General features: G+C 42.5%; 1 protein-coding gene across 2 annotated transcripts in view; it reads right to left on the bottom strand.

Annotated features, from left to right (window-relative positions):
* Positions 1 to 22,312, bottom strand: part of pdlim2 (PDZ and LIM domain 2 (mystique)) — a 64,384-nt gene that overhangs the window by 27,951 nt on the left and 14,121 nt on the right. For both annotated transcript variants that reach the window (XM_053624413.1, XM_053624414.1), the window contains exons 2-6: positions 19,544 to 19,675; positions 15,527 to 15,678; positions 7,510 to 7,579; positions 6,288 to 6,433; positions 4,223 to 4,292 (exon numbers count right to left, since the gene is read on the bottom strand). In XM_053624413.1, coding sequence (XP_053480388.1) covers positions 4,223 to 4,292; positions 6,288 to 6,433; positions 7,510 to 7,579; positions 15,527 to 15,678; positions 19,544 to 19,636 — 531 coding nt within the window. In that variant the 5' untranslated portion in view covers positions 19,637 to 19,675. The remainder of the gene's footprint in view (positions 1 to 4,222; positions 4,293 to 6,287; positions 6,434 to 7,509; positions 7,580 to 15,526; positions 15,679 to 19,543; positions 19,676 to 22,312) is intronic.

The following is a 22,312-nucleotide window of genomic DNA, read 5'->3' as shown; positions in this document are numbered from 1 at the left end:
TTAAAGACCAAGTGAATGGAGAAGTCTAAAATGCGCTCCATCACCTGATACCGATGTGAACACAATGTCTCGCAGTATTCAGAGAACACATAGAGAGAAACACAGGCTCCATGCGTGTGTGCGTGCATGCGTGTGTATATGTGAGAGAGAGAGAGAGGGAGAGAGAGAGAGAGAGAGACCCTACGGTGGACCTGATCTAGCACCGAAGGCCTCGCCAAACATCATGTCGCTTTTTCATCAAGCAGAAACCGCACAGCACCTCGTGAATTCTAGGAAGTGGGTGGCTGGATCTCGTGCCTCTGAGCTGCAGGAATACACGGTGCTTTCCCTCCCAAACTGTACGGCCAAACCACAAATCAAGAAAATGGATGAGGGGGAACATTTTACAGATTTATAACAGGATTTCAAATGAAGGCAAAATCTACAGAGAACACAGTTTACAACACACACACACACACACACACACACACACACACACTTTCCTCCACCCCCCCCCCCCTCACACAATTATGGACACACCCCCCCCCCCACCCCAAAAAAAAAGGAAAGGAAAGAAAAGAAAAATAGTACTGGGGCAAACTGAAAGCCCAAGTATGCATACAAAGTGCTCCCTGAAGAGATGGGAGGAAAGGCAGAAAAACAGAAAGATAGATTCCAGTCGAGGATAAAAAATGATGAGAATGGGCGAACGGATCTTCAGAAGTATGCGAGGGAAATGTTTGTCCCCTCTCTGGCACCATGCAGAGCGCGCCTCGTCCCCTTTCGGCCTTTCCCTGCGCTCCGAGCTCGTCTTGACCCACAGGGCGTACAGATCTTCACATTCCTTCTGATAATGAAGACCGAACACACGGTCACGTTCATGACAGAAACATCAGTCACCTTCCTCGGCAGCGTGTTCCGAGTTTCAGCATCCGGCTCACGCAGTTCAGAACGACTCTCTCTATATCAAAACAACCAAAGCTACAAATCCCCTTCTAAAAACACATTATTGTTATTCCCCTTTCAGAAGTGGGAACGAGAGGCGCGACAGGAATGACGGCAATGTTGCTGACGGAGGGACGGAGGGACACTAAACAGGCCGCTGACCCTTGTTCGGACCGACAGTAAATTGTGCGGTAATTGTACAGCGAGCAGGGGTTAGTCGATGTGCGAGCTCAGATTTACTGCAGGACCCGGGTTTGGATTAATGGCCATCGAGATGAATGTTACGGTCCACAGCATTTCTAAACATTCCTATAGCGCTGCTGCACCACAAGTTTCAGCGTTCGTGTAACTGAGGACGTTTTACTAAACCGGAATTTTAATTCTCTTTTTGAAACATTGCACTGATATTTGTAGGGGTGGACAAATCCGCAACCCATGTGCTCAGGACACAGTTTTCTTTCTTTTTTTTTTGTCTGTGTTATTAGCTATTTATTCACAGATGCCCGGCGGACAAGATACAACAACGAGAGAGACAGAGAGAGAGAGTAACTTTGAGGCAGATAGGCTTAACCCTCTTACCCCGAAGTTCCCACAGTATTATGTCCCATAACCCTATATTCCCCAGAGAAACAGCACGCCAACCCTGAGTTCCTGGGCCAAAATCAACATTTTAATTTGAACATTTTTAGGCCTTGAAACAACTTATAATAACGTATGTGTGTAATATTACTTTGAAAATGAAGCAGTTCAGTGTTTTTACTAAACTTCGAGCACAATTCTTAACTACAGAAATTACGAAAAAACGCTCGCTAAAATCCTTCTACTCATTTAGAAGTACCATACGAGCATCAGCGTGGTCAGTGCCTTTATAAATAATAAATAAATAAATGCATTTTAGTGCCAAAAGTCAAGTTTCTGGTGATAATCAGACCAGCAGGTTGTGTTTTCACGAATGCACAGAAATGGTCGCGTTATGACTCCAGACCCCTGCAGTGTCGGTCGCACCGGTTGATGCTGAAGATGAAGACGGATCAGGGTCTGAATCAGGAGAGTTTGCGTCTCTATCAGTTTCGGTTTCAACATCGCCTGAACTTTCACTGCTGTCACTATCTAGAATCCTCACTCTCACCTGTGTAACTGTATGTTGTTTCTTTTTTTCCCCCCCACTGTTTTAGATGTACCTGTGTTCACTGTAGGTGTGACTTTAGCTGGAACACGATTAGCTTTTCACTTTGGCATTTTTAGTTCACTTCTACTAGTACACCAATATTCACGCTTGGATCAGCTTCATCGTAATGCCGGCTTGATAACGTAATCACGTCGTGACGTCATCAACCTTCCGGGTCAAAAAATAATAATTAAATAAGTAAGGAATCATAGCAGAGTAATGCCGGTACACCGACCTTACGGGGAAAACGTTTACACTGTAAATCCTCCATATCGGCCTTACGGGGATTTGGCATAGACGACCAAGCCGGTATATCGTCCTTACGGGAATAGATCAAAGACGGGCAAGCCGGTTTTTCGGCCATACGGGGTAAGAGGGTTAAAGATTAGAAGACCACATCTGGTTTCACCCCTGTCAACCAAAAACGGGGATCTTTGCAATATTTATTTATTTTTTTAAAGTCCAGTTTTGGTGAGCCTGTGCCCAGTGCGATACCTTTCTGCTCACCACAGCTGTAAAGAGTGGTTATCGTAACGCTCGAACCAGTCAGGCCATTCTCTTTCTGACCACAGAGTCGCTGCGTGCTGGATGTTGAGACTCTCGTGTGTGAAAATACCGGGCAATCAGCAGTTTCTGAAATTCTCAAACCAGCCCATCTGGCAGCAGCAGCAACAACGCTGCCGGAATCAAAGTCAGTCACGGATATCACATGTTTTCCCCATTTTGATGATTGATGCGAATATAAACTGAAGCGTTTGAACCTGCATCTGCATAACTTTACACATTGCGCTGCAGAAAGAAAGATGGCTGACGTTCTTCATTCGAAAATTTAATTCGACCCCTTTCTAAACTGGGCTTCAGGTTTGCTAGTTGAGCATCACATGTTTAATTACAGGTTTATATCCTGAAGAGCTTGCACGCGCACACACACACACCCCCCACGACCAGTGCAAGGGAACTGATTTGGAATCCTCCCATGACCACTCAAAACCGACAACATTGTAAGGGTCTTACTGTTTCTGCCAGGGGAACCGAGACGTCACCGAGTTTAATAAGCCATGTCACAGAGTGTATGTTTATCCAACGTCCACAGCATTCAGAACATGACTGGAATGCTATCAGCCATCAAAGGGCTCTGCTTGTTTTTTCCTGTTCTGTCAGCTGTCTTGAGCAGACTTCTGTGGGAGTCAGGCTGATGAGGCATAGCTCGCATATCTCGATGAATTTTCCCACCACATAATCCACTCCGTTTTAACAGAAGGAGCACAATATTCTCTCCCTGTCGTCCGTCGCTGAACATTTATCCTTCTCTCTTCTAGCTTGTAACGTACTAAGGAGCTCATTAGCCTTACTCGACTAACGGTTAAATATTTAAATCCCCATGATGCATTTTGGAGGAGCCGCTAAGCGGGTCAAATTCATTCTTTCCCTTCGTCTAATCGCCCTCTTCCTCACGGTGATCTTTTGAACTAACAATTTCCAGCTTGCCGGTCTGATGAAATGAGCTCTCCTAAAGTTTATAGACGTTCCACCCCGTCGAGCAGGGTAACATCATAAAACGGATGAAGTTTGTCTTTAGATTCTCTCAACATTCATACTTTCCAAAGCCCTGGCTTTCATGAGGCAGCAAGATTATTTATGAACGCTATTTAAAAACTCAATCGCATGAGGTCACATGCAGATAACGATCATGCAGGAGTGGACAAATCAGTAGCCTGGGTTACAAAATGATTACATGTCTGGGCTGTTCATTTATTATTCATAGCTACCTGGTGGACAATTCGGCTCAGTAGTCTAGCGGTCCTCAGCGGTTTTTTTTTTCTTTCTTTCTTTCTTCCCTCGTACAGAAGGCCGAGAACGAGAAAACGCGACTTGCTATTAAGTTTTTATTTGGTATGTTTGTTTAAATACGGTGTGACGCACCTCGATGCTCAAACTACAGCATATGTACTAGTTGGTGGCTAGCTAGTGGATTTGTGACTCGTCCATCCCGGTCATGAACACATGAACTCGTCTTAAAGGGATCGTTTGTACATGTTCTGGCAAAAGCAAAAGGCCAACTGTGTAGTGGCTTGGCTTTAGTCCACACTAGCACAGGCATGTAGATGTAGTGGTGTTAAAGGGTCCTACCTGGGAAAGTGGCCTGGACAGTCGGTTACTGGTGATTTTCTCTTCAGGAGTCCAGGAGTGGAACACTGGGCTAAAAGTGAAAAAGAATGACAGTTTAAAACCTGCTGTTTAACATAATTCCCCTTTAACGAAAACTGGAGCTGAAGTGACAGTATGTTGGGTTGATATTCAGGACAACAACTGAACAAAAAAAGGACATGACTGGAAAAGAAAGATCAGTCAGGCAGAACTGCTACATGTCTAAGAAGATTTTTCACTCAAGTCATACGTACTGGATTTGTTGTCCGGCAAAAAAAAAAAACAATTTTTTTTTAAATAAAATATATATATATATATATATATATATATATATATATATATAAAAATTTTTAGTCACATGATAGACGGTGAAACCTGGAGGTGTGAATCGGTGTGAAATTGTCGAGGTAAAGACGTTGGGATAATATTCGAGGTGGCTGATGGGCGTCACAGCCTTTGCTGCAATTTTCAGCCCAGACTGTTCGAGCACCCGCTGCTGGAACTGAACTACGTCGGAATTATCCAGATCTTATTACGCTAATCCCTCAGTAAATCACGTCAAACCTCTCTCACTCTCAAGGAATGACATGTGGAATGTGCCCAAGTCCCTCTGAAGCTCAACTGATACAGTATTCATTATAGGATACCAAAAGTAGTACTGTGTGTATGGTAGTGGTGGTGGTTTGGGGGTCTTTTCAAAACTGAGGGCATGGTGAGTAGGGGGCTTTTATTTTTGGCATTAAGTATCCAAGGCCTAACACACGCAGATTAGTGCCAGATGCAATCTCATTTATCTCAATTATTGTCAATAACCGTGCACCATCATTTGGTACCCACTGAGGGCACCTGACTGTGCAGCAACATGTTTTCGCGACTGCTTCCGCTGCTGGATTCTCATTCACTAATGGCATCCTCTTCGTGACATATGCTGTCTACTCAGTGGGGGATTAGGGGTGATTTTGGGGGGGCCCCCCCGCCCCAAACGGCCCATTATAACAGTCAAGAATAAGACTTTCAGAAGCGAGCGCTTTATACACTTTCTGGATATTGCCAGGTTGTCCACAATGTTAGTTTTTTTTGTTGTTGCACTGGTCGTAATCACAACCCAACATTATCAATATTATTGTATTTATTACTGAGGTTTTGGTCAGAACGGAAAACCGTAGCTCAAAAACAAGTCGGTCTATAAATAATAAATGTCAATGTGGACATAACGTGCTCCGTCAGTTTGTTCAAGCTCATGAATAAAAAGCTCTGATAAAAGAGTCAAAATATTATTGTGCGCATTTGAGAAAAAAAAATCTTAATATTTGAATAGCTGGATTATGTTCTACATTCAACAAGGGGTCCGTGGAATTAATTTTTACAGCTGAAAGAGTCCCTGGCTGCAAAAGGTTTGGAGAAACGATACTCTAAAGAACACTTTAACTGAACTGAAAACTAGACCTGAAAACTAGCAGTCTAGGTTTAGTCATACAGCTGCATAACTGCTTTAAGTACAATTTCCATTTCGCTATGGCTAGAATAAACACGTTTAGTATATTTAATCTCTTAACGTCATCTCTTCTCAACAGTGACTAAAATTAACTGGGGGGGGGGGTGGAAATTGTGCGCCAATTGAGAGAACAGGCTCTATGTGACTAATAGCACATCTTCCTAACTAAGCCTGCTCTGTTACTGAAACAAAACGTTCTGTTTATACAGCTCACAACTCATTTAGGTAATTACAGTTATGAAGCATTAATCATAGACATACTGTATCGGCAGCATATTTGACCGAGGAACGTGTGGCTGCGTTCCAGATTCCTGGGATATTAATCTTACAAGGAGAGAAACTCAGAAATGGCTAATACTGACAGGGAAGTAAATTAGCAGAAACCGTATAGTTGGTTGCTCGGAAATTCAGTGGCTCAAGCAAAAACAAATTCACAACAAGAGTATATAGTTAGCATGCTTCCTGATACCCATGAGCACAATATCCTTCTTATTTGAATCGTTCAGGTAAGTGTACGGCTATATGAATAGCGGCAGTGTGTCGTGCTGCTACCTCTTCGTGGTGGGCGTGATCCTGTCCCCCTTACGTTCAGGGCTGGAGGGTGGCTCTGGAGAGTATGGGCCTGGAGAGAAAGATTTGGGGCTGGAGATGGAGTACTCTCTGTAGTTCTGGTTCTCATCCCTCACATGCAGGGTTTCCTACAGAAACGAATAGAGAACTGCGTCACCGCTAAGGTGTAGGAATCTCACAACCCCTCATGATTCGATTCAAGACTAAACGAGTCGGCGTGGATCTTGATGCAGCTCGAGTTTGGATTTGTACAGCCTTCGATGTATAATGTTTACTCCTTACTACAACACAATGCGAGCTATCGCTCATAAAACATGAATAGGTCTAATGTATTAATAGTGCATTCCTTTCCTTCCTTGGTGCTCGCTGTCCTCGTTCTGGTACACAGAGAGGAACACCTGCTGACGATTTATGATATTATCAGCTTTCTTTCGTTCTCAGGTTCCTTGGACAATACACAGAGGAACCCAAAAAAAAAAAAAAGGGTTAATCTCATATTACTAGGTTTCATCAGAGTTCATCCTGACAGTCTATAAGTCACAGCGCAGCAGGCAGTGGTCCGTCTTCCTTCCTTAATGGGAAGCAGACCTTTTCTTGTGTTCAGCAAAAATCTAATCAGAATTCATAATGATATCCCCTGAAACAAACCTTTGAGGGGCAGCCAAAAAAGTTGTTTTTTTTTTTAATCCAAGATGCATCTATCTCAGCTCTTTCATAAGGTCAGTGAATGAATAGAAGACTATATTGAAGACAGAAAAGACTCCGTGATGTATTCGATATTCAACTATTATTAGGACAAACACTGCCTATATATTAATGAATGAAAAGAAAGAAGAATGGCATTGCAAAATATTTTTCTGTTAAGGTACACAGCCAGTGTGGGTTTACAGGACAAACCCTAGGCCTCGGTTCTTCTGCCTCGTGTCTACGCTCGTCCACAAATAACACGACAGGCCGTCTAAACCCTGCACTTTAGACTCTTGATCGCCAAACCAGCCATTCCTAAATAGCTTTTACACAAGGATGCGATCCGAGACAGACGTTACAATAAAACGGAATGCGGCTTGGATACGCAAGACTTCAAAACGTTTCATTTGCTCGTTTTCTAAATTTAGAGTTTATTTTGACTGTAAAAAAAAAAAAAAAAAAAAAAAAGATTGTCAAATCACAAAAGAGCAGCCAGTGGATGTCCTTGGACACTGACCTTGAAACGGCCCACCAGTTGCTCTGTGGAACTGATCCCGTTGGTTTGACCTGGACTCGAAGGGGCTGGCCTGTAAGAGAGAAAGATGACGAGGAGTTATGCGCTCGAAAGGACATGTGAACATTCTTAAAAATGCCTCGCTATTACTGACGTTCAGTGTCATCCAACATATCTTTCCATAACTAGCTACTGAGTGACCACAAGCCCAAACAATAGGCTCCAGAGACTTTCCATGATGCTTTTCTTAAGCAACGCGAGAGCGGTTAATTATCTGTCTGACCTCTCAGGCTGCAAATGACCCACAAAGAAAGTTGTATTTAACAGCATGTGGAAAAGGTCGATGAACTGAAAATAAGTTAATTGACTCAGACATGTTGAAAGACAACACGGACTTCTCTTAGCCATCAACACAACACTGAGGTGTGTGTCTACAAATGTTTACTTGCCTTAAAATTAATCGCTGGGCTTCTACAGCACAAAAAGCCCTTTTTTTTATTTCACAGGGAAAGTATGCTACACAAGGGCACGATTCAGCATCCAGCAGACCTGGAGCGATTTTCGGTCATTTGCCATTCAGAGGCTGAGCGTGTTTACTGTAGATTTGGGTGATACGGCAAAAATACAGCTACAGAGATACAGCAACATAAAAGCCCATGAAACATGCATTTTCAACAGCTAGCCGAATATTACTCAAGGAAGAGGAACAACAAGTAAAACGGGCAGAAAAATACATTTTAACTGAAGACCGAGAGTAGTTCGAGAAACAGTAGCTGCAACCTATTTTCCAGGTGATCATGGAAAAATACATTTTGGACTCAACCTGAGAGTTTTTCCAACATTAGGCGTCTATTTTAAGTGCCTCTGAAATATATACACTTCATCGAGAGCATTTCAGGCTGCCAGAGAGTGTAATGGGGGTTGAGGAATGGAGGTCTCTCTCCAAATCATGCCACTTTTAATGAGACATTTTACAGCAGCGCTTCTGAAAAAGTCAAACCTTGAACCTTAAATCAAACCATACAATACTCCTGACAGTTAAAACCACCTCAGTTTCAAACACAAACTCCTCCTCCTTCAGTCATTCTCTGGCTGATGTGGCTTGAGGTGCAGCTGTGGATGTGGAAACCTCAGAATCAAATTCCTTATATTTTTGTTTAGCTAGATGTGACTCATTAACGGTTATAAATTATGTTTTTGGTCATGAGGTAGGGAGGCACGGTGGCTTAGTGGTTAGCACATTTGCCTCATGCCTCCAGGGTTGGGGTTTAGAAACCCACCCCCGCACTGTGTATGTGCGGAGTACTCCGGTTTCCTCCCCGAGTCCAAAGACATGTGCTGTAGGCCGATTGGCATTTCCAAATGGTCTATAGCGTGTGATTTTGCCCTGCGATGGGTTGGCACACCGTCCAAGGTATCCCCTGTCTTGTGCCCCGAGCCCCCTGGGATAGGCGCCGCGCTACCTGCAGCCCTGTGTAGGATAAGCGGGATAGGAAATGGAAGGATGGATGGGTTGAGATTAAAATAAATAAATAAATAAAAATCATCTCTGTACATTAGAACATACTTAGAAATTAGCACAGTGCAACGCAAGGTTTGGTTTCTATTGATACACTTCTTGGTTGAAGCTGAGAAATTGAGAATGTTCCAGAACATGGAGCCAGCAAGGGATCCATACAATGGATGCAACATAGTAAAAATAAACGTGAGGAAAAAGCGCTCTTTAGAGTGATGTGATATAGAGGAACCATTAGTGTTTTGGGTTTTCAAAAGGTGCTACAGAGAACTGGGGAGAAAGAAAAAAAAAAAAAGCCACCAAAAAACATTTTAATTGAACTTTGAGGGGGGAAACATCAAACTGTTAAATCATGGCCTAAACAGCTCTTTATGACTCCTAGGAAGGGTTCTTCTCTGGATCTGAAGAACCTTTTCGGCCATGTTTACTCAGAAGAGTGAATTCTGATCGAATTGCACGGTGTTGCAGATGGTTTCCTGTGTGGTCGACAGTGCTTGATCACTCCAACTATCTAATCTGCAAACTAATGAGACCTGTGAGACATGACCCGACATATCCAGCTAACAAAATTAACAGCAAGCCTGTCTTTTTGTTAAACGGCCCCTGACCCCATTGACTGGCCTTTGCTGAAGATAAACTGCATCACTACCAGGTAAAGGCTTTAGTATTTAAGCCTACAAAAGACATGCTTGGTGTGCAGTTGTGGGTTTGTATAGCTATACTGTTCAATAAAAATGCAACCAAGAGCGAAAAAACCCACTTGCACAAGGATTTCTGAAGAGCAAGCACTCGAACTGACCAGTCCAACTCTTGCCCATTACTAAACGATGCATGTTATGATTCCTCCAAGATAACTCCATAACCTTACATAATTACTGCACTCATTATCTTCATTAGCCTTTAACCTTTGACTTCTGAACTTTAGCAGATGGATGACCAGTAATGACGGGTCAGGGCCAGAGTTCCTGCGCAACAGGGATGCACCAGAAGGTAGCGCAGCCATAAATTTAGATGTTTCTCAAATAGCACACCGCCTTAAAACCTGCTCCGTGATTTAGCGCAGGACAACAAGCTAATGCTCACCATGTGCTTGGAAATCACACATGGAACGCTCAAAAAAGTTTGAACGGGTCAGGTCAACAATGCAAGACAAACCACGCTGCCAAAAATCAACAAAATAAACCCATAACCTACAGATTTGTGTCAAATAAATGTCTCAGGGATCAGTCTGAACATTCGCGTTCACAGCAGACAATTCCCAGTGAATCCACGCCGATTTCAGATTTCTCCGGCTTAAATCGGATATTTCGTCCAAGTTTAATCGATTTGACTTTTAAAAGTCAATACCTGCCAAATTCTATAACGGACTGTGTGATAATGTGTTCTCCGTGTCAGAATATATGACGAAGATGGACTGTCTAGAAGACAGACTAACGATAGGCCGGTGAAAATGACTTCTGCTTACATCGATCAGCGCAACTGGACAGAAAATGGGCTCGCGCAGACGAACGTTCTTCAAAGTAAGCTTGAAGTAATACAAATACATTTTGTGCTCGGTCCTTATGCCTATGGTTTCTTTTACTACTGTATTCATTCTGCACGAGTTTTGTGCAATCTTATAAAAGGTCCTCCTATTTGGCCGCGTTTATCCGAGCACTACCGCGTTATACATTCTAGAAACCTCCGATCTCAACTTACAACCAAAGAATTCTTTTACCATGTGCGATTTCTGACAGCAAAATTGGGCTGAAAATCATACAGCGTGAACCCAGCTTTACTCGTATAGTCCGGTGATGATAAAAAGATCAGATTAGACAGGTCCAATAGTCAGTGAAATTGGACCATTATGGAATAAATAAATTAATAAATGCAGGGCTTCAAACTCGAGCTGCCCTTTTCACCTGACTCCGAGGTGGTCAGTGTTAGGATTACCATGGCCCTCTGCTGTATGACATCAGCGATCTTCGAAAGGTCTGGGGAAAATCTGAAACTGAGAGCCAGCTGTGACAACAGAGATGCGAGCTAATGAGCTAATGTGTTCTGTGCCATTAGACAGTCGAGCCGCAGTTATTCTTGAGCGCGCGTCTGGTACTTTTCGCCACGACTCACGGCTGCGTTCGCTGGAACAGGACATTTCACTGATTGCTAATGACTTCACCACGTTCATTTGCCACTAATAGTTTTTAAATAAAACTTTTTTCTTTTTTTCTTTTTTTCTTTTTTTTTTTTAAATGACGCTGATCACAGTCTTCAAGATTCAGAAGCTTGTACCCAAACACAACCACAGGGCAGACACTGGGACTAGCTTTTGAGATAATCATAAAGACATGGTATATTACATAACTCACAAAACGGTCAAAATCAGAGCATGTATAACCGATGACTAGAAAAATTCCTCTGGGAAATGAAGACCACATTTACAGTCAGCAAGTACACATATACCGTCACCCCAAAGCATGCAAACGCACTGCATTTCAGACCTGTCTCACAAATGAACAGCGAGGGGGAACCGAGCATGGGAGCATCTGAGAAGACGCGAGAGCCTGAAACAGATAGAGCAGGAATGAGCGCAAGAGTAAGGAGCACATGCTTTGCATTGAAACATCAAAGCGGCAGGCTCAGAACCAGCTGCCTCTGTGGACAGGCTCCATTAATACTCACTTCACGGATCGGACTGGCCGGTCGCTGCTTATCTGCACCATTATCGACGGTGCTCTTTACAAAGTCCAGCTGCTGAAACAGGTGAGATTAGACCACTTTCAATGTGACGTATTCGATGGCATTCATCATGCGCGCCAAGAATCTGTAACGGCGTCGGGTGTCGTTTTTGGCGCTTGCCGTTTTGTTGTTTAATTAACCATGTATTGTTGGAAATGACCTGACTGACGAGTGCTCACATAAAAAGACCTTGGCTGAAGGCCCTTAACTTTCCACAGTGGGTATGTGAGGTGATGGAAACGCCTCGTGTAGCTGAGGACGGATGTCTCGACAAAATAAAAGGCCACACGAACAAGGCGGAACGTTTTAGGGGAGCGACGGTTAAAGACACACGGTGGGAAAACATGCAGCGTTTTAAAAGAGTTTTAAAGGCTTTTAAAGCCATTCAAACAACAGGGGGTTGCTTTCACAAAAAGAGCATTTTAAACTCCTAGAGTGATTCGGAAAGCATTTTTAGCATTAATTGCAGCTTTTACATTTAAACAAACAGCCTCGTACTAGCTTGATAAAACATGCACCAGAGGATAAACAAATGGATCAGACGAGTAGAGGGCCCTGATGTGTCGGAGTGACTGCCGAATTCAGAAAGAAAACCCTTTCCCATAGCGAAGAAATCCTCCGTAAAGTTCTCTCATCAGGAACACAAATATTTTCGAATAAATGCTTAGCCAGGAACGCTTTAGTGCCACTTTTGATAAAATTGCCAAGTTCTTACGGTATGATAAAAGTGGGTATTGAACAACTGATTGAATGGCCGAGCTGACCTTAAAAATCATGTGAAGATAGAGGACAGTTGAACTGTTCAAGTACATCACACCTCTCTCATCTTCAATCAGCAGGAAGACATGAAAGTTACTGTTAATACTGTTACGCACTTGAGAAAGTAGCACTGGCAAAGCAACAGAGCCGGCCAGTGAGGCTCACACATACTGCACCGGAGTGCAACTGTCCACACAGTGTTGTTTCTGGACTGGACAGAGACATGAGGTCAGCACGGAAAAATCCACTTGCAGGGAGTGCACGGGTGTGTTTATACACCCCCTTCAGCTTTTCGCAGTCACAATAGACGTGTGCTTTTGTACAGATACGTAAGGAATGTCGACGTGGGCATACGGTTTTGAATACCAGGAGAAAGGCCAGTGTGTGTACTTCACATACAAGTTCAATGCGGAAAAAAGGAAAACAAACAAAGTAAAGGACGGCTCTATAAAAGTGTCAAAGAACTCTAGAGACCAGGAGGTCCTCCGATTGTTCTCGTTCCTGGGCGGAGGAACGGTAGGGCAGGGGTCCCTATGCACAAAAACTCTGTATGTGCAGTGATTAGTGTTCTCATTCAAACACCATGAAGCTGGTTCACAGGGATGCCTCACATAACTTTTTTGCAAAAGCATGTTCAGGCTTTCCTGGAAGGTGGAACAGGCATGCCATAGGGGAGAGGCCTACAAAAACAGGGTGTTGGGAGGTGACTAAACTGGGTGAAAAATAAACAAATATACTGTAGGCAATACCAGAACAGTATTAATAAAGAAGACAAAAGCACAAGTCAAATGTCTGAACATAGATGTGACATGAACAGCGATCATTCATATTCTCATCACTCATATATGCAAACACTCCTAGTAGGGTGGGAATTGTGGTCATTTTTACAGATCGATCGCTTGACAGACAACGTGGCTAAAAAAAAAAATGCTTACTCTGATTATATTATATTATATTATATTACCAGACCTGCCGACCTTTACGCATTTTCCAGAAGAGCTCCTCGGTTTAACAGTGGAGTACGCTACTCCAGTGAGTAATCGTGCAAAAATATAACAAAACAGCAGTCTTTTTCTCCCCGATAGAATGGGAGATCAGCCAATCGACCGATCTGAAATTATTTGCGCAGGTGTTTGAGCTCGACAGCGTTACTGTGACTAACACCACCTGGGAAGCATCTCGCATGCGTTTTACTGAACTTGTGAGGCGCGCTCGCTTTCTGTCACTGCAAATAAATTTTGGGAGTTTATTCACTGTGAAACAAAACATATCAATGTTCAACTTGGCTAACATCACGCAAGCGTGTTCTCTACATCGGTAAATCAGATTTATTAGGGATGCCACGGAGAAATTGGTCCGAAAACGGCACTTTCACTTGTTGGCTGAAAGAGAACTCTGACCTAAAAACATGAGAGGCAAATTAACGGAGAGAATTTCAGACATGGGGGGGAAAAAAAAAAAAAAAAAAAAAAAAAAAAAAAAAAAAAAAAAAAAAAAAAAAAAAAGAAGTGTACTGCACATGTTACTATTCCGTCTCAGTTCCCGACTGACAATATTGTTAAACCGTCCCCTACTCTCCTTAAACCTGAAGTGGTGATATGCCAATTTTCCTGTCTTTTCTTAAGGTATTGGTTCCTGAAGATAAAATCGTTAATCAGGGAAAGAAACAATATCGCACATAGATGACATCTTTTGGGCAGGATGATTTAAAACACACACACACACACACACACACACACACACACACACTAGGGCAAGATAAAGCCTAAAGTCAGGAAGAGAGAAACATCTGGATACTGGGCACGATTGGGAAATGAAAAGATGAAATTCTTAACCAAGTCAGTCCCTTCAGGATGCGGTGAATCACCAGAACACGACATGGAGAGTATGGAAAAGAACTAGTTTTATCGTTAAATAGCAACTTAACAGCATAATTCTCTATTTACGCTCCCCCTCCTTCAATGTGACCGGTTTCCACACATCACGGCACATTTTTGTAGCCAAATCTAATAAACTATTAATAAGTCCTTGCTATAGCCTTGGCATCGAATAAAAGGCTCCAGTGCTCCTGCCTCCGACTGCAAAACAACGGTCATCTGTAAAGTCTCTAAACAAGACGTTCCCACCCCAATGCCAATGTGACCAGTGACGCTCAGCTTCAGGAATGTAGATTCGGATCAACGTTCGGGCTTGACCTGCTTAAAGGTGCGACCGTTATTGGAAACATGACCACGGTTTTGCAATTTATAAAATAAATAAATAAATAAAATTTAAAAACCCCACACACATCTGCGATTGGAAACAGTCTTTAAAAACGCTGCCCAAGCTCACTAAATTTTTTAATGATTTAGGTTTCGTTAATGAACTTGAATTGTTGGAAAATAAGCCTTTAAACAGCATGACGCATGTATTATGGGAGAGTACTCGACTGTGCATGATCATCCTAGTACTACTATATAATGGAACAAAAATAGATAACTGATGCAAATAAGCGGGGAAGGAAAGGTACAGAACTATAAAGGAGTTCTAGAGAAAATTTAGAGGTAGACTGCACAAACACAAAGACAGAGGAAGAAAGCAAAACATGCAACAGCAGATGACGCCGGGAGAAAAAGAGACAGAGGGGGGAAAAAAAAAACCGGGATGTGTAGCATCCATCCATCCGTCCATCTTCTATACCGCTTATCCTTTCAGGGTCGCGGGGAAACCTGGAGCCTATCCCAGGGAGCATCGCGCACAAGGTGGGGTACACCCTGGACAGAGTGCCAATCCATCGCAGGGCACAAACACATACACACTCACACACCCATTCATACACTACGGACACGCCAATCAGCCTACCATGCATGTCTTTGGACTTGGGGAGGAAACCAGAGTACTCGGAGGAAACCCCCGCAGCACGGGGACAACATGCAAAATCGGGATAGGTGTTGGCAACACTGTATCTAGAAAAGTTCTTGAAAAAGCACTTCCACCTGTTCTGAATGCTCTCGGTTGTGCGAGTATATACAGCAGTATGTGCGTTACCTCTCCACTAGCAGCTGCAGTTGTGCTGTGGAGTTCTTGATTTTGTTTTGTGCCTCTACGTTCAGCATGTCACCGGTATTTTCTCCATTTATTTCCATGATTACGTCGCCAGGTTGGAGAGAGGCCTTCTCGGCTTTACTGCCGGGGTTCACCTGAAGAGAAACACAAATAACACACAAAAAAAGTCAGTCTCGTTACTGCAAAAGAAAATGATCAAACAAGACAAAATCGGATAAAATCAGTCGCTCAGGTCATACGGAGAAGCGACGGAGTCGAATGCTGATGGCGTTCTCGATCATTTCTTGTTCGCTTGTACGTTAACCTATTGGCTAACATACGCGATCATTTTGAACATAACACCAGATGGTTCATATATTTTTTTTAAGGGGAAACGTGATGCTGCAAGTGTAGCTACTCGCTTCCCGGCTCCTTGTGAGTCTTGCTAAGAACTAACAGAACTAATAATTAGTGGGATAAATGATTAGGGCTGTGCATCGCCCTCTTTTCAGACACACATCTCGATACAATAAAAAAAAAAATATATATATATAGATTTTTTTTAAAACTCATTAAACAAGTAATGATTTGATACACTCCGATTCACTACTGATCTGTTATGATTCGGTTCAGCGCCGATACGATTCAATCCAATAAGATTCACTCGAATTAAACTGCCCATGCACTGATGTATGGTAGGTTTGACAACAATTTTAAAAACATTTCTTCATTGTCCTTATTCTGTCTTACAATTGGAACTACATTAATTATGTTTGCTCATGAGGATTTTTTTTACGTTTTAATAATTACAAATTAAATGCTACAGAACGGATGCCGCTGATTTGACGTCATTTTTAAAAAAAAAAAAAAAAAAAAAAACCTTAATCTTGTGTCTTTGTAATCATTAAAGAAAAGTAGCATCAATCTCAGTTTAAATTTTTGTGTGCGTGTTTATTTTACAACTGTTTTGCAGACAGTTTGTTAACCAAATTAGATATCGTGATATGATATTTTTGCCATATTGTCCAATCCTAGTATCTGGCTTCCAGCGTAACCATCATGTGTCTCGAGCCAACATGTCCGAACACTATAGGTGCATGTCCTTGCAAATAAAGAAACCGACTGCTTCGGCTATCGCCTTCGACCTGCTATAAGTGTGGGATAGCAAGCTCTGAAAGGAACTGCCAGCTGTGGCGTTATCTATTGCATGTTTAGCTACAGGCTTCCCTTTTGGTTAACATTACCCTACACCTCCTTCCTAGGTGTGGAGCAAGGCTTGTGGTTCTGCCAGTGTATTTTACAGCAGTCTTGCAAGCTTCTATTGAATTTGAAGTAGTTCAAAAAAAGAAAAAGAAAAGAAAGACACCCTCTCTCTTTCTCTCACACACACCTTCATTAAAAAGCTCTCATTAAAAATGAGAACACACAGCAAATCTAATATAAATTAAGGTACTTTACTATGTTATACATTGCAAAAAAATTGCAATGAACCTGCTGGCTAGAGAAATGCCACAGCCCTCAGTCACTGTGGCACACTAACTTACATGCTTCAATACTAAACGATGTTACACAGAATTGGCTAACGTGCTTGAACCTTAGTCAGAGTTCTCTCGACGCGGATTCGGCCTGTTCGGCCGTCCTACTCCTAAAATCTGTGCTACTGTGAGCTCTTGCGCAGTGCCCTGTTAGGGATAAGAGCCAGGCTAGTAAAAAGGTTAACACTGTTGTCAGATACTGTGTGTCGCCATGGTCTCCTCTGATGTAGACAGTGTTACACAGTAGGTTGTGTGTTCAAACCCCCAGGGTATCCCAAAGAAAACCATAACGAGCTCTTTTTAAACTAGAGTTAAAAAAAAAAAAAAAAAAAAAAAAAAAAAAAAAAGCTCAAGACCCACAAGATCAGAGCGGCTGCTAAACGACGGAGTGTAACGAGATGCAGACGCGCACACAGGCACACACCACGCGAAACAAACAAGACAATGACGTCTTAAGAAACAAACCTAACAAAAGCTGCTCTGCTGAGACTCGAGCGCCAGTCAGACTCCACTAGTCAATAAGGGTTTCAACCCCATTACAAGAGGAAACCACACACACACACACACACACACACACACACACACACACACACACACACACACACACACACACACACACACACACACACAAAACCTAAAAGCCTCCAAAAACAAAATGGCAGAGTGCTCTAAATGCCAAGCAAAGTTGTTTTTCTCCTTGTGTACCAAGAGCAGGGGGGGGTAAAGGTGCCATGTCAGTGGGCACTCGAGTGGTAATTAACGGTCACCACAGAGACCCACAATACAGTGTGCCTCATCCCATCATTCCACGCCTCGTTTCACACAGACTAAAGATGCACCCTCTTTCATTCCCTTTATAAGATATAACACAAAAAGAAAGAGAGATGATGAAAGCTCTTTATAGTCTCACGTACTGTACGTAAGAAAGAAATGCCACATCGGCGGGAGAGGAGGAACTCGGACGTGTACCCATGCCAACCCCCTTGCTACTTCAGTGATCCTGGTTTCACTTCGCAGCCCCTTTGGGAAACGGTTAAGAAGCACAGATGATCTCCAGCCATGCAGTTCACTTCTACATCACATGCTCAGCTGTGATGTTCCAAAACGCTTCCTTAATATTTACGACCAAATTTGACATCACTCCATGGAAATCATGCTGCTTCCCCTCTCATGTGACTGCTTCTATCGTGACAGCTGGCTCCAGGAGCATGCTGGTACTGGCCTGTTGGCGTCCAAGAAATGTCAGTGGTGGTTATACAGAAAGAAAAAAAAAACCATTAAGTGTTTGAAGTTCATGTGGACTGCGACAATAAGAAAGGCAGCAGCATTGCAAGCTGTAACGACTGTTTTTGTCCTGTGGTTGAAACATTGCTCGAATTTTTAAGAGGGAATATTCTAAACTCTAATAATCCCAAATAACAGAAATACGTCTCTACATCCGACATCACCAAGCTCATCTACATCATATGAACTTGGTATGAGCAAAGCGCTGATCCAGTCCTTAAAGCACAAATTGTTGCAACCTACATAACGTGACTTTTTAACCGAGTAAGGGAATATATTTCAGAAGAACAGCGTTGATCCCTCCAGTAACGCTCCAGAGACGTGCAAAACTGTTCCCGAGGCTCACTAAAGCTGTTCTGCCAATTTGTGGTGGACCAACACCTTACTAAAACACCTTAATCGTTTTGTTTTGCTTAACTTGTCTGGCTTGATGAAAAAGGATGAAAAATTTCAAGCCGTTCTCACTAAAGCATATGTTGCAAAATCTGGCTCGCGTATGTTGCCTAAGACTGGCTTTCTTCATCGAAAAAATCTGATCCCAATCTGTAGCTGATCAAGCCTTCCGAGCAAAAAGTAGGGATTACTTTAGAACAGTGACGTTCAGAAGAAAAATACATGTATGACCACATTAATGCATAATACATGAAGGAAACAGTGGCATGGCAATGCACCAAGACGCAGAACTACTTTACTACTTTAATTTAGTTGCTAATGCGAGTCGTTCGCAATGTGTTTGCGATTTCTTAATCTTCGGCTGTTAGTGCGTATGACCTTTTAAAAGGACCATGGGTAAAAACGACAATCAAGCTGCATCAGTTTTCATTGTACCAGCTTCTACCCCGGCGTTCGTTTTCCATTATTCATCGTTTCCTCGGTACAGTACAGCTAGCCATTCTGGGGCAAAACCAGGATATCCTTACTCGCAGCCTGTTTATAGGCAACTCTCAACTCACGTCCTGCCCTCCTAGAAGCAGACTTTACAATAGAGCATTGGAAAAAAAAAATCTCTCTTGTAAAAAAAAAAAAACAAAAAACTAAAACACAACAACAATAGCTTGACCATTAGAAAAGGCATTTTAATCTTTCTGTAATCAAGGAGCTTCCTCTACAGCTAGCCTGCTAGACAGACAGGAAACATGAGCATGTGAATTTGGCTATTGTTTCATGAGCTTGTTTTAGGATTACCAGGTGAGAACGTTACCTTGGAGACTGTTATGGCCTTTTTGAAGTCCCGCCCACCAGATATTCTGAAGCCCCAGGGAGATGGGCCAGCCAGGTTCATTGTGAAAGCCATGATGAGACCGCAGCACGCTGTGCACCACCTTATGGAGCTCTGTAGTCAAAACATGAGAGAGAAGGAACTTCAGTTAATGTTCACATCAAAACACTAGAAATGGGGTGGGGGCGGGGGGGGGGGGTTGTGTGTTCTCAGTGACGTTGTTGGTGTCAGATGGGCTGATTCGAGTATTTCAGAAATGTCTGATCTCTTGAGATTTTCACAGACACAGCAACCTCTAGATTTTACACAGAATTGTGCGGAAAAAGCAATTCAACTGATGTGACTGATTCAAGCGGACAGGACGTCTACAGTAACTCAAATACAGCCTCTCTTTACAACCGTGGTGAGCAGAAACGCACCGCAAAATATGGCAAACCTAGATGCGGGTGGGCTACGACAGCAGAGGACCACATCTGGTTCCACTCCTTTCAGCCTACAACAGGAATCTGAAGCTGCAGTGGGCACAGGCTCCACAAGTGCAGATGCGCACAAGTGTTCTTAATCTCGTGTCATTTAAAACGCCGCTCACCTCCGACACAAAACTGCCCAACTTGGAAAAAGCCACAGCAAACCTAACCAGGAGAAGGAGTGCGGTTACTCTCACTGCGCATCAGTCAGGGTGGTCTGCTTTGAGCCACATCGCGGCCTTATTTCCAACGTGAACTGAATCCTATTCTTCTCGGAGCAAATCTGCAGGGTAAGCATCGCTAGCTCCTGAGGAAAATAAACAGCTGTGGGAAGTGTGGCAAAAGAAAGAGAGATATTTTGCAGGAACTGGAACATCTTTCTCACACTCGACATGGAATCAAATAGAAATCTAGTAAACTAGACTGGGATAGGCAGAGAGAGAGAGAGAGAAACACTGGTGTGAACATTGCTGACAAGAAAATCCTAGTAGCCAGAGAGAGAGAGAGAGAGAGAGAGAGAGAGAGAGAGAGAGAGAGAGCACAACAGAAATTTACCACAAAAACACTAACGTATGTGGATGGATTAGACAGCTCCTTTTTTTAGGTTGCGTTGCCAAGTAACAGTAACTTTTTTTTTAATGGTGTGACCACTACTTAATCAGCAGGCTCTCAAATTTGCATTTATTTACTAATTTAAAATAAATAAATAAATAAATAAATAAATAAATAAATAAATAAAGACCCCACAGTCCGACCTACTTGGCTTTTACGATTGTTAATTCATAGGTCAAAGTTCACCTAGATACACACATCCCTCATTCTTTCGTCTTCAGTGAAATAGCTTTCCTGTCGGGTGAATTTTATTCCCGTTTGGTCCATTTCTGGGGGGGAAAAAAAGCGGAAAAGTGTAGTTTTGCGGTGGCTCCTGTATCGCCGCAGCAAGGGATCAAAAACTGTAAACATTACCGCTAAAACTTCAATATTTCACCATATATCAATACAGTCAGCAAGACACGGCCCATTTTCTCAATATTAAAACAATCGTTCAAAACACAATGAGAAATAGAACCGTTCCTGACTTCATAACCTCATACAATGCATTATATCCCATAAACCGTTCATGGCATTAACGCCAAACGGACATCCTTAAAATGTGAACGCGGCTCAGGACTTCAACCCTTCGCAAAAAAAAAAAAAAAAAAAGGTTCGACGTCTTGATGTTACTCCCATTATTCGGTCCTCTGTCGGATAATATTATGACTGCTGTTACAAAAGCACAACTACGACCGAGTGTTTCTAATAAGAAACCATGGCGAGCTGCCATGTTTTTGTTGTTCTTCCTCCATCATTTCCACTGCGTGCGTCCAACACTTCCACCACAATCCACCCGAAGCATTCCTTGCGAAAGCAAAATAACAGCCACTCAACCAGGCGCAATTCAGTTTAGAGGAGGAAGAAAAGAAAAAAGAAAAAAAAACACACCACTTCCAAAATATTTCAGCTGTGCGAGTCAGTAGTTAGAAAGCGCTGGATATGATGCATTAATGTCAGTCTGATTAATCCGGTTACATAAATGCTTTTTAAACAGATAAGCCAAATTCAATTAGAAATAAAAATGACATTAGCTGAGGTTTTATTAAAACAAAAGGCTAACTCTTGCTCTCAACAACATGATAATCTGGAAAGGTCTGACTGCTAAGTAAATGTGTAGCCAACAGCTAATACATACTGGACATGACACTCGAGAACCCTGCTGATAACCTACTCAACCACTGGGGTCAACAATCCATAATTTATCTCTCAAAAGCCAAAAGGACAAACTTGCACCTTAAAGGATCAGACAGCATGCAAACACCACGATGTTTGATTTGATCATCTCGAAGACAAGATGCTTACTATAGCTGTTAATGAAATCTAATCTCACATTTTACCCGTCAATGGTTGGCTTTTCATCTTGGATATGTTAGGAAGTCAGGATTTCACAATGTTTACTTGTCCAAAGTGTACGATGGACGTGGAGTCAGAGATGTGTCGAGATGTTTACGTAATGGAAAATATGGGAATGAACGAAAGTTTTCGGGTTTTTTTTTTTTTTTAAACAAAATACTAATCCAACATAACCTCATAGCATCATAACACCATGGGAGAGGTGGTCCAGCAGGTGGACCGTGAGAGAAAAGGAGCTTTATGTAATACAATAGTGTTGAATGCAGTCATATAGACACGGACAGTAAATAGTGTAGGTATGATGACCATTTCGGTGCTGCCGTGGGAAGACTATGGG

Source organism: Ictalurus furcatus, chromosome 5 (genome assembly GCF_023375685.1).
Source record: "Ictalurus furcatus strain D&B chromosome 5, Billie_1.0, whole genome shotgun sequence".
Lineage (NCBI taxonomy): Eukaryota > Metazoa > Chordata > Actinopteri > Siluriformes > Ictaluridae > Ictalurus > Ictalurus furcatus.
This window is presented reverse-complemented; position numbering and strand designations above follow the sequence as displayed.